General features: G+C 61.6%; 1 protein-coding gene across 5 annotated transcripts in view; it reads right to left on the bottom strand.

Annotated features, from left to right (window-relative positions):
• RBM19 (RNA binding motif protein 19) overlaps positions 1 to 12,419 on the bottom strand; it is a 113,534-nt gene that overhangs the window by 17,858 nt on the left and 83,257 nt on the right. For 4 of the 5 annotated variants that reach the window (XM_037052171.1, XM_037052173.1, XM_037052169.1 and 1 more), the window contains one exon: positions 2,402 to 2,514. In XM_037052171.1, the coding sequence (XP_036908066.1) occupies positions 2,417 to 2,514 (98 nt within the window). In that variant the 3' untranslated portion in view covers positions 2,402 to 2,416. Of the gene's footprint in view, positions 1 to 1,136; positions 1,859 to 2,401; positions 2,515 to 12,419 lie in introns of those variants that run through there. The other variant, XM_037052170.1, reaches the window with a different exon arrangement.

Consider the following 12,419-nt stretch of genomic DNA (forward strand, 5'->3'; position numbering starts at 1 on the left):
CTGGGTGTGGAGCTGAGATTCCCACCTAGCTCTGCTGGAGAGACGCGCCCCCCCCCCCCAGTCCCTCACCTCTGCCCTCCTGCCTGACCAGAAGCCCCTCCTTCAGGTGGCCTGTGTGTCCCACCCACCAGGCCTGGGGGGCTCGGCTGCCTGTGCTCCTTCCCTGAGCCTGCCTGTTCCACAACCCCTCCCACCGTCAGGGCTCCCCTGCCCTGTGCCCCAGGGGCTCACCCTGCGGACTGCCGAGCTCTGCAGCTCCCAGTCCCCCATGCTCAGCCTCCGGGACCCCCATGCACACAGCCAACCGTGCTCCTGTCTCCCAACTCCACTCCCTCTGTCCCTCCACGAGGCCACTTCCAGGCCTCCCTCCAGTCACCCCGGAGGCGGGCCTCGCTGGCTCCACACGTCCTCGCTGTCCCTGTCAGGCAGCTCCACGGAGGAGACCCAGAGCTCGTTCCAGAGGAGCTGCAGGAGCCGAGGGCTGGGGGCCAGGGCGATGGCACTCTGGCTGCATAGCCTCCGGGAGGTGGCGGTGGGGCTAGAATCCAGGGCTGGACCCTCAGTGGAGAAGCCACGAAGGACAGTGGGTGGGGGCCCCCGGGCCCCCAGCTGCCCACTGGTGCTTCCCTGGTGAAGCCGGACAGGAAGCACTGCTGGCAGGGGAGCCTGGGAAATGGCACTGGCAAGGCTCAGAGCGGGCGGAGATGGCTGAGGCACCCAGGCGTGGCCCTGGCACAAAGCAGCCTGGCTTCGCACCTGCCACTTGAGCCCCGTTCCTGAACACCTGGGCCCACAGGCCTGGCAGGGGCAAGGGACCCCACCGAAGCCCATGGTCCTGGGGCATCACCTCGCCTCTCCTGGGAGCCTGCTCCACTCTTGCCTCTGTCGAAGCCTCCTCCTGGTTCTGTCCCGACCATCAGGAGCCCGAGGGTCTGGCCAGGTGGTTCGATACCCGCCCCACCACACAGCCCCCACCCAGAAGCTGTGGTCGGTCGCCTGGAGTCTGTGGGACACCCAGTGGGAAGCTGGGATAAGCCGCTCCAGAATTGTTTCTTCAGTCAGTTCTGTGAGCTCCCAGTGATAAGCCAGGCCTGCAGGGAGATGCCCGGCGCATGGGAGCGGGGGGTGGTGGTGGGGGGGGTGCTGAGCCTCACAGTGCAGCCGGGGTGTGGGGCATGGCTGGGGTCACAGGCCACTCTGCCAGCTGGACGAAGACTAAACCCCCAAGACGCACAGACCAAGCTTTTCGCAAAAAGATACAAGGTTCTCAGACTCTCTCTTGGAGCCCCCACAGGCCCCGATAAGGAGTAAACATGAGGGCCGAGGGCACCGACTGAGTCCAACCCCCACCTCTGAGGGAGGTACAGCACCACCCCCATTTTAGAGAAACAGATGCTGAGGGTCGGAAGGGCCCTTGGGGGTGTGAGGTTGCACAGCTGGGCATGGACGGCTGCTCCCTGGTGTGCGCTGGGCACGAGCCCTCCCGTGGGCGAGGCGCACTCTCAGGCTGGAGTCAGTGTGTACGCTGGGCACCCCAGGCCAGGGTAGGCCTGGGGACACTGCTTGCCAGGGCTGGGGCCCTGGATGTATTTCACAGGGCCCCCAGCCCATGAGCAAGGGGCGTCTGCCATCAGGGACACAGCTGGGCCCCATAGCAGGGCTGGTGTCTGGGCTCGGAGCCGGGGCTTCTTGAGCAGCTCAGAGGCCTTCCCAGCCCTGGTCAGCAGGGCCGGAGGACACCCGGGGGACGGAAACAGGGCTTGCAGTGCCGTGATGAGGATGGGGCGGGACCGAGGCCAAGTTCCGAGCTGTGAGCAGGCCCTTGGACAGACACAGGCGGGACTCTAGCTCAGCAACCCTGGACGGGAAGGTGAGAGTGGAAGCTTCTGGAGCCTGTCGCATGCACTCAACCCTGTGCCCGGAATTTTCCACGGATCACTGTGGCGTTCCCTCTCTCACTGATGCCTTGAGAGGCTGGAACCAGACCGTGGGGAGGAGGCCGGGTCCAGGGAGTCTGCGCAGCAGGGCCGGGGGTCCCAGTGGAGCAGAACCCAAACTCCAAGGAGCTGCCTTCAGCCCCACAGTCTGGGGCACTGGGGTGCCGGGTTCTTACTCCCAGGCGCTGGGGCCCTGGAGCAAAGCCAGGACCCCTCTGTCCCTGACCTTCCTGCCAGCAGGATGGGACCCTGTCCCGTCTCAGGGCCTCGGGGAGGAGGAGTGAGTCGGAGAACTCATGTGAGAGCAGCACACAGCTGGGCCAGGGACAGAGGCTGTTGTCCCCTCTGCCCTCGAACCGTGGAGGGCACGCTGCCCAGCGAGTGCACTGCGCCCTGCCCATGTGGCGGGGAGCGCAGGAGCCAGAGTGGCTGTCCCCAGTCCTCAGGGCCCTAGAGTCACGTACCCTCTTGGTGCCAGCTCACAGCTGAAGGGTTTGCTCCTCACTGTCGTTTTCACTGTCTTCCAGCTGCTCCAGGATCCCGTCCAACACCACAGACCGCTTTTTCTTCGGGGGCTCTATGGGAGCCCAGATGGCGAGAGAGGAGAAAAGAACAGCCGAGAGGGTTGGAGGCAGGACGAGAGAGATGGTGGGGAGGGAGGGAGGGAGGGAGGGAGGGGGAGAGGGGCGAGCAGAACGGGGAGGGGCATGGGAAGATGGAAACACAAGAACAGGAAGATGGGACGTGGTGAGAGAGAGGAGACACATGAACAATAAGAAAAGATGAGAAACCAGAAAGAGAGTGGAAGGGGAGGTAGGAGGGAGAAGGAGGCCAGGGGGAAGCAGGGAGAAACCACAGGAGAGAGAGAGGATGGGTTAGTCTCAGCTTTGCCATGGGGGGGGGCACCCCTCCCCCATCTCCTCCCAGGGAGGGAAGGGTCCCATTTCAAAGGGGAGGAAGGAAGGCCTCCTCCAGCAGCTCAGGGGTTGAGGCCGCTCAGCCCGAGGCGGTTGGCAGACTTGCCAGGGCAAGGGCTAAGGAAACCAGGGGTAGCTGACCCTCGACGGTACAGTACTTGGCTAGCATGCAGTAGGTGCTCAATAAATGCTTGGTGAATAGTTGCTCAAGGATTCCAGAGGAGGCATGGAGGGAGGAGCAAGCCAGAGGTGGCTTTAATGAGGATGGGCAATTTGAGCTGGGCTTTTAAGAATGCAGAGGAGTTCTCCATGAGGCAAAAGGAAAGAAGAAGTAGACGCACAGTATGAAGATATGGAAGGGCATGGTGGACTCAGCAAAATGCATGCCCTCTGGGCCCCTAACACTATTGACTGCATACCTACTATGTGCCACAGGCAGGAAGCCACGACTTGAACCCCAGCCACACCAAAGCCCAGTCTTTCCATTTTTTAAGCAAGTCTCCATTGCTGGCCAAAGAACGCAGGGGAAAGAAAAGGAGGCAGGAGAGGGTGCGCTGGTCCCCCGACCGTCCGGGAAGGACATGGACTGGGGCAGCTGGACTGCTCGGTCCTCGGTCTGCTGGTCTGGCCCCTCGTTAACGGTCAGCGGCCCTCATGGCTGCAACCGGCTCCAACGCCACCTCTGTGAGGTCTCCCAGATGGATACACTGCCCCGCCGGCCCGGGGGCTGCCTGCAGGCTGTCTCTCTCACCTGGGTGCCCTGGGAGTCCAGCCCAGCGCTGGCCCCAGGGAAGGGGAATCTTGGGTCTTTTCTAGGTGGTCCTGGGCACATGACCCAGCCTTTTCAAGCCCGTTTTTTATGTCATTCTTCCCAAGCTGCTCGGGACACTGACCTCTTTTCTCATCTCCACAGCTACCGGCCCCATCTCATGGAACTCCTTGCTGCTGCCCTTGCCCTCACCACCACCCATGCTAATTCTCTACACAGAAGCCCGAGGGACCCTTCTAGAACATACAAGGGAAATCAAAGCCCTTGGTCGGTCTCCCTCGAGCCGGCCCCCACTCCAGACACGTGCTGTGCGCTCCAGCCTCGACACCTCCATGTCTGGAGGCGCCAGACCCCAACTCACTCAAACCTCAGCGGCCCCTCGGAGGACTCCCCTGACCGCCATCGAAAAGAGGACCCCTACCCTCTGCCCTGCTCCCCATGACAGGCATTTCTTCGTGTGGGACGCTGTCCCATCCCCTCTGAGTTCTCCCTCTTTGCACACCGCCTGGCGCCTAGTGGGAGCTCAACATTTGCCAAACGAGAGGAGCGAATTGCATGGGACGTGGGGAGGTGGCGAGCTCCCCCCTTGGTGAGGCTGCCTCCCACCTCTGCCCGGGATCCTGGAGGCCTGGCAGCCGTACCCGCCACTGCTAATCACGAGAAGGGAGCGGGCAGGATGGGCTGAGGGCAGGGGCGGCAGCTCCCCCGACCCCCAACTGAGACTCGGCTTCCGCTCCTGCCTCCTCCCCCATGTCCCTGGTTTCTGGATAATCGCAGGCTCTGGAGGTGCACAATGGCCTCTGGAAATTGAATTTGTGGGCAGGTAATAGGAGCTGGGAAATGGAAGGGCAGCAAAATAGGGCCCGCGGGCCTGTCACTGACACCCCCTCCCAGCGACAGACACCAGGAGTGGTGGTGGGGGCGGGCAGCTGTGTCCCAGGGCTGAGCATGGGTGGGTGCTCTGCGACTGTTGGTTGAATAAGAGAATGGCTACAGGGTGAGTAATTCTTTGAAATCAAAGCTGCTGCTGTCAGAACACAGTAAGACAAAGGAGCAGCAGGGTAGGGAGGCACCCGAGATGTTACCTGGCTGAGGAAACTGAGGCCCGGAGGGAGACGGACGCCGCTGGAATGAGCGGGATGCCAGCAGCGCATTGCCCAGGCCCCACAAGCTCCCCCACTCCTGGGGCGGGGACTCTCTTGGGGCGGACACTGCCGGCCACCTTGCTCCCCCGGTGGGAGGATGCAGGGGCAGAGGCCAGCCTGCCCCGAAGGCCCGCAGCCAACGCGAGGCAGCCTCTGTGCATCCGATCTGCAGCCCACACCTGCTGCCTGTGTGGCGGCAGGTGGCATCTCCCAAGGGGCCCTGCCTTGGGCAGGGGACACAGCTGAGGTCACACCGGACCCCACGAAAGGGCATGAGGTCCCACGCCTGGCTTCAGAGCGAGGCCCACTCGGCCTTGGCACTTCCCAAGTGCGTGAACTCAGGAGGCACAGGCCGGCCATCTGGGATTCAATCCCTCGTTTAAAACGGGGGAGCAGGGAGGGTTCCTCTTTCCTGCGGGCCCTGACATCACAGCCCCACCACGGACCCAGCCCCTCTGTGCCTCTGTTCCCCTAACCTGCAAAGTGGGGATACTATCTACACCTCTCCTCAGCGGGTTGCTGGGGGTGGCCAAGAAGTAAAGAGAGAAACGCCCAACCCCTGAGGGGCCCACGGATGGTGCCGAGGTCAGCATCTCCATCTCTGGTACTGCCACTGGGCTGACGCGTGCCGACGGGGGGGCCTGTCACAGGAAGGCTAGCACACGGAGGCTGAAGGAGGCACAGCCCTCCCTCTCCCAGGTCAGGAGGTGGAGGCGTGGGGGCACCCGCAGCACTCTGGCAGAGGCGGGGGGCAGGCTGCTGACTGGCTCATACCGTGGCCTCGGATGCCCTGCGACTTCACCACCCAGTGACCTTGGGCGAGTCACTGCTGCTGTCTGGGTCTGGGCCTCAGGGACGAAGGCAGGGCCCATCTCCTGGGGCAAGGGCGAGAACAAGCAAGAGCGTTCGGGGTCATGCTCTTGTGGGCCTGCTGTCGCTGGCTCAGGTCGGGCCCCAGATGCACCCCCGCCAGAGGCCACGGCAGGCCCCGAACCCCCACCAAATGCCACCCAGCACGGCCCATGGGCACTGCCTGCACGCGGAGCCCTGGCTTGCAGGGGGCAGCGGCTGTGATCCCACTTCCCCGACATCAAAAGCCTCGGTGGGTTTTCACCAAACAAACACAATGCAGAACCAGAGAAAGGTGTAAGATAAACAAACAAAACAAGCTGTGCGTTTTCTTTCAGCATTACAGCTGCACCCAGAGATAAACAACAAGTGAATGTCACCCAACATCCATACCGAGAAATTAACTTGACAAAAGCTCAGCCGGCCCCCAACATCCCCCCACCCCTGCCCCCTCCCCCCTCAACCACCATTTTGCATTTCTGGAGTTCCCATCTAATGATTTTATTTTTCAATTAATTCCTTGACAGAGTGCCAGCCCTCGGCTCGCTGCTGTCCCTGGCTGGCGCCGTCGCCCCGTGCGGAAGGCACAGGCAGGCAGAGAGAAAGGCGAGGGGGTGGGGGGTTGTTGGAGGACAGAAAGCACTTCATGGGCATTTGTTCCGGAGGCAGAACCTTGAGGAAAGGCAAGCGGAGAAGGGACGAGAGGGTGGCTGGTCTGGGGGAGGTGGGGAGAAGGCGCTGGGAAAGGGTCCCCGAGATGTGGTGGGTGTGAGCCGCCAGGGAGGTGGCTTCTGAGCCAAGGGTGCGTGGTGCTGGCTGCAGCCAGGCTGCTGGGTGACCTGGGGCTGGGGCCGCACCTCTCTGGGCTGTCTGCGGTTACTGTAGGGCACCCCGTGCCGAGGGCGCTTAGGAGAACCAGAAAGAAGATTTAAGGCCTGGCACAAGGTGGGTGCTCAGTCAAGGTTAGCCTCTCTCTGTCATCAACGCATGCTGTTCCGGTTACTCCCCTCCTCTGTAAACCCGGGACCCACGCGGCGGCTCTGCCAGAGCCCCATCCGGACAGTCACCTGCCTGTGGCGTGAGCAGCAGCTCTGGGACACATGAATGGTCCCCACCTCGAGGGCCCTGGGCCTGGGGCCCGAAGGGAGTGCTAACACCAGCCCAACCTCCGTCCCTCTCTGCTCCACGGGCAAAGTGCCTGCTCTCCTCATCTCATGGGGGCCTTGAATGTTCTTGCCTCTGGTCGTTCACAGGAAGTGTTCACTGAGCACCTACTGTGCGCTGGGCCCGGGGCTGGTGACACAGCACCATGAAAACCCCAAAGAACACAGTGCACCACCAGCTGTGCGGGCCACGTGGGAGCCCCAGGGTGGGCAGAGCCGCAGTGTCTGGCTGTTCTCTGAACGACTTGATTCCTGCAAAACGGGCGTAGTGCCCGCTACGCAGGCGTCCGTGAGACGAGGCAGCAGAGCACATGGCTCTGAGCCAGGTGGGCAGAGCCCTGTCAACGCTGAGGGCTGAGAGGCAGAGGGGGGCGTCGGAGCCGAGAATGCCTGTGTCCTCCGTCCGAGCTCTCCTCTGGGTAGCAGGCTGGGTGGCGTCACATGAGCTGGGTGACATTACTGTCCCATTTGCCAGATGTGAAAGCAGCCACTCTGGGGTCTGGGGAAGTCACATGGTCACAGACACTTGCACGCGGGGCCTTGGACTCAGATCCAGCCAGGGGCCTTCTTGTCACCCCACAGTGACGCCCAGGGTCCGGGGCTCAGCTGCACACCCTGCAGTGGAGACACGGGCCCGACCCCCCTCAAAGGGACCACTCAGCAGGGCTGTAAAACCGGTCCCAGAATGGCACCCACCCGCCTGCATCAGCGATTTTCTCGAGGACGAGGGTTCTCAACCTAACTACCAGACAGAATCAGCTAGAAAACCACCAGTGCCTGGACCCATCCCCTGAGGTCCTGCTGGAGCTGGCCCTGGCCACAGAGACTGCTGCGATTCCCGCTGGTAACAAACAGGCTGCCGAGGCCCCCGGCCGCCTGGAAGTGCAGGCTGACCGCGCTCTGCTCTGGGCCCAGGCCCCTGTCCTGCATGTGTCCCACTGGTCACAGGGGGCAGTGACTCGCTGTGGAGGAAAAGAGAAGGAACCAGGGAAGGTGGGGAGGCGGTCCCCACCCCTGCCGCAGGCCTGCTGGGCCCTTCAGTTTCAAGGGTTGACATTGGCTCCCTGCCCCCTTCTCCTGGCACAGGCCCTGGTGGTGGGGGGAGAGGCCGAAAGAGAAGTGGCAATGGCGCCTCACGGGTCTCAGTAGGGTGATGTCCAAACCAGCATCGTGAGTGCGGAGGCCTCTCGGGGCTGGTGGGGGCGGGGTGGGGGCGGGGTGGGGGCAGGGGGCCTGCGGACTGTGGCCAGAGGCAAGGCCATGCCACTCGGCCCCGTCTGCCCCACTGGCACGTAGGACTAGGGGCATGGACTAGGACTAGAAACTTCTCTGATTCTTCAAGAGAAGCCAGAACCTCAAAATTTCAGGCCAAATCTAATAGCAAAAGAGTGGTAATCAGTTAAAATAATACATTTTTGGGGGGGCTTGTAGGCAAAACAAAGATCTGTGGCTTATCCTGGGTGACGGCTCGCCCACGCGGCCTCTGAATTTCTCCCCCCTCTCGGTGGACAAAACCCCACTGGCCTTGCTTGCGATGGTGAGGCAGTAACGACAATCTCCACGCCCACGTTTTCCTTGGGTTTCTTCTGCCCCGGCCAGCCTACGGCCTGGCCACCCCCTGCCGCCAGCCACAACCGGGCGGGAAGTCCACGCTCCTCCTGCCCCTATTTGCGGCACTCTGGTCCCCAGGCCCCCGCCCCTCGTCCAATCCTGGCCCAGCCCCTTCCCCTCCCAAGTCTCTCTGAAATCCTCCTCCTGTCAGTTTAATGCCGTGATGGATGAGGAAGAGCAGGAGAAATGGCCCGCACAGCTGGCTTCCCCGTTAGCCCTAGCAGGGAATCCTGGCCTCGCCGGCGACGGCTGAGTGAAATGTTTGCAGAACGCAGGGAACACAAGTCAATAACAATTTAGCTGGATTGGGAGCAAGTACCTTCCCGCACGGACAGCCGCTCCCGGGGGAAGGGGCGCAGAGCGTACAGGATATTGCCCAAGCGCTTGGAAGTATTTCCAAAACACCACTCGGAGAGGCTGGGGGCGACCTGGAGACACCTGCCCCAGCTTGCTCAGCCTCCGCGGCACCTGTGCAGGGAGCAGCCTTCTGCTTTGGGAGTGTGGCTCCCTCCCCACAGCCACCCGTTTGCACCCTCGCTGGCAGCTGCTGCCTAGGAGCTGCCTTGACCACAACAATTCCCGCCTCTTGGTTTTTCTTCTCCCGATTCTGCCTCCCCTGCTGGGATGGCTGCAGGCGTGTGCGACAGAGCATGTCTGCAGGCCAATTCCTACCTCTCCCCTGGGGTCATCTACCAACACTGTGNGCTTGCTCAGCCTCCGCGGCACCTGTGCAGGGAGCAGCCTTCTGCTTTGGGAGTGTGGCTCCCTCCCCACAGCCACCCGTTTGCACCCTCGCTGGCAGCTGCTGCCTAGGAGCTGCCTTGACCACAACAATTCCCGCCTCTTGGTTTTTCTTCTCCCGATTCTGCCTCCCCTGCTGGGATGGCTGCAGGCGTGTGCGACAGAGCATGTCTCCAGGCCAATTCCTACCTCTCCCCTGGGGTCACCTACCAACACTGTGGGGAGCAGGGAGAAGAACCACACAGGGAAGGGACCCACGTCCAAGGCCAGGGGTACACCTCCTGCAGGCCCCCTAATGCCCCTAGTGGCCCTTCCCCTCCACTCCGCTGCGGGAAGGGCTGCCACGGAGAAGCCCTAAGTGGCAGGGAACAAGTGGCACCCAAATGGAGGAATAAAGACGAGGCCAGGGGAGCTTACAGGCCCTGTCTGCCTCCAGGGAGCTGGAAAGAACCACGGCAAAGGGATATTTAGAATAATAAATTCTGTGACTTCACATCCTTACCCGAACTTCCCTGACTGATTTTTAAAGCCTGATGATTATGTTTTCATGGCCAAGATCAAGGAGGCATATTGTCAAGGGCTGGCGTGGGGATAATGGGCTCTCCTGGTCCCTGATCTTTTGAAAATGTGCCGTCTTATGAATGATTAAGTTATGGAATGGAGGGAGGAGTGGGGGGAATTGTGAACTGTTGCAGGCTTTAAATATCATCTGTGTGCTGATGACTTCCAAATTTATATCTCAGCCCAGACTTCACCCCTGAGCTCCGAACTCATAGATCTATATGCCTGACACCTGATGGGGAGTCCTAATAGGCACCTCAAACCCAGGGCCCAGGGCCCAGGGCCCCACCCCCTCCCCGGCTTCCTGGGCCTAGTCATCACATGGCACCGCAGCCTCTGAGGGGCTCAGAGCAAAGAACTCTGCACCTGCCTCCACTTCCCCCTGGACTTCCGGAAGCAAGCCTGGCTGGCCCCACCTTCACCACGATCAATGCTCAGGCCACTTGTTTCTTTCCATGCCCCCCTCTGGCCTGTCCAGGATGTCACCATCACTTGCTGCAATGTTTACCACAGGGCCCCTGCCTCCATTCTTGTCCCCCTATGACGCAGGCGCCATGCAGCAGTGAGGAGAGGTCTGGTGGTGTAAATTAGGCACAGCACTCCCCTCTTTAAATCTTCAAGGGATGTCCTGCGGTGTCGGGGATGGAGCCCAGGCTCCCCCCACATGCACAAGGGAGCCCTGCTTGTTTCCAACAGCTCCCCGCCCTGGACTTGTCCTCTCTTCACAGTGGCCTGCTGGGAACACACGTCTGCCCCAGGGCCTTTGCACCTGCCCTAACCTCTGCCTGAAGTGGCTTCCCCCCAATCGCTGGTGGGCTGGATCCTTCGTGTCCCACAAGAGTCCTGACCCCCAGGCAGACTTCCAAACGCTGATCTGAAACCCGTCCTCCCCGCCCCACCCCTTTCTGACTTCCTCTGCAGAGCTTGCTCCTGTCGAATTCTGTTGTTACTAACTTTTCCTTTTCCTCGTGTCTCTCCCACGCAGGCATCATGGCCCACACGTGCTGCTCTGTCCTCGGTGCTGAGTGAGGCTCGGTATCGGGACAGTTAGGTGCCCCGTGAAGGGAGGAGTGACAAGGAGGGGCAGCACAGCAATGGGGCCCCTCTCCAGGGCGAGCAGAGTCTGGGCACAGAGGACGTCCGCCAGGGGGCGAGGTGCAGCTGTGTGGCCTCTGCAATCCTGCACTCTCGGAGAAGAGGGGATTGTGGTGGAATCAGCCACCCATAGCTTTTGGATAAAATAAAAAGAGCCATTTCACAAGGCTTAGGGGCTCTAAACTTTTTCTGTACAGGGCAAGGCAGCCAAGATTCTAGGTTTTATGGACCACAGGGTCTCTGTTACAGCCACCCAACTCTGCCCCCCCATGGTGAGACTGCAGCCACAGCCCCTACGTGTGCACATGGGCGTGGCTATGTGTCCCCAAAACTGCATTTACAAAAAGGTTGCAGGCCGTGTGCAGCTGCAGCTGTAGTCTGCAACCACTGGCCAGTCTGGATTGGGCGTCAGGTCAGACTGAGGGGGACAATCTGGGACTTAGGGACCGCTGGGGGTGTAGGGAGTGGTGAAACAGGGCTGTGTGCCCTCAGGCAAGTCACTAGACCTCTCTGGGCCTCCATGTGCACCTGGGACACAAGGGAACAGCGCCCTCTCCAGGAGCGGAGGCTACAAGGAGACCGGCTGCCTGAAAGGGCTCAGTGTGGCCCCCGCACAGGCGGGTCTCTGGTGAAGCTCTCTTCCCTGCTCTTCCCCCTTCACCTGTCCTGATCTTTGATGAGGTGTCACATGGCCGCCTCTTTTCGGACTGGTGGTGCTCCCAGGCTCACGGGGAGGCTCATCTGCTTTCCAACCCACTGGGCTCCAGGGCAGGCTGCCTGCCTAACCAACCTGGGGCACGCTGTCCAGCTTGGGGGGGCACTGAAGACAGACCGAGCTGGCACTTGCACTGTGCCTAGTGCACATTCCACGTTCAGCTAGAAGGGGCCAAGCTGATGACAGGCCCTTAGTCACACTTGTTTATTCCCCAACAGTGAACCAGCGCCCACTTGCAATAGACGCAGGGCCAAGGCAGGGGCGTGGCCAGGGTCTTGAGCCCTGGGGGGTGAAGCCTCATGGGGAGAGGAGATGCCAGATAGTCGCACACGTGCACCCAAAGCAGCAGGAGGAGGAGGTGAGGGGTGTGTTGGGGGAACTCAGAGGAAGAGAGGCGTCAGGGACAAGCTGAGTCTCTGACACCCTGAAGGCGCAGGCGTGAGGATGGCTGAGGGGATGGGGCTCCCGCACAGTCACGCTCCTCCCGTCCGGCTGGGAGGGCATCTGTGTGCTTGAGGCTAGTAACCGGCGGGACAAGCGCCCCATCTGCGTCTGGCTGGGCACGGGCTGGGGCTGGGGCTGCTGCCAGCCACTCGCCACGCAGGTCGTGTTGGAGCTCCCAGCTCTGGAGGTGAAAGGTGCAGGCGCTAACCGCAGCCCGCCCGCCCGGCTGGCACAAGACAACGCAGGGAAGCAGAGCCGCACTCCCGGCCAAATGAAAGCCTATCTGCCTGCGCCTCCCTGGCTAGAGCACGCTCGAGTGCGGAGGGCTCTGCGGGCGAACCGCTCCTGCGCCATTATGTTCTCCGGCGCCCTCACAGGTCCCGCGGCCTGCCAGGCCCTGAAAGCTTCTCTGCGCCGCGGCCCCGCTGGTCTGTAACACGCTTGGGAAGAAAAGAACACAGCCAGCGGCCGA

The sequence above is a fragment of the Sturnira hondurensis genome, unplaced genomic scaffold, assembly GCF_014824575.4.
Source record: "Sturnira hondurensis isolate 20B ecotype Veracruz unplaced genomic scaffold, ASM1482457v3 Scaffold0007406, whole genome shotgun sequence".
NCBI classification, from domain to species: domain Eukaryota; kingdom Metazoa; phylum Chordata; class Mammalia; order Chiroptera; family Phyllostomidae; genus Sturnira; species Sturnira hondurensis.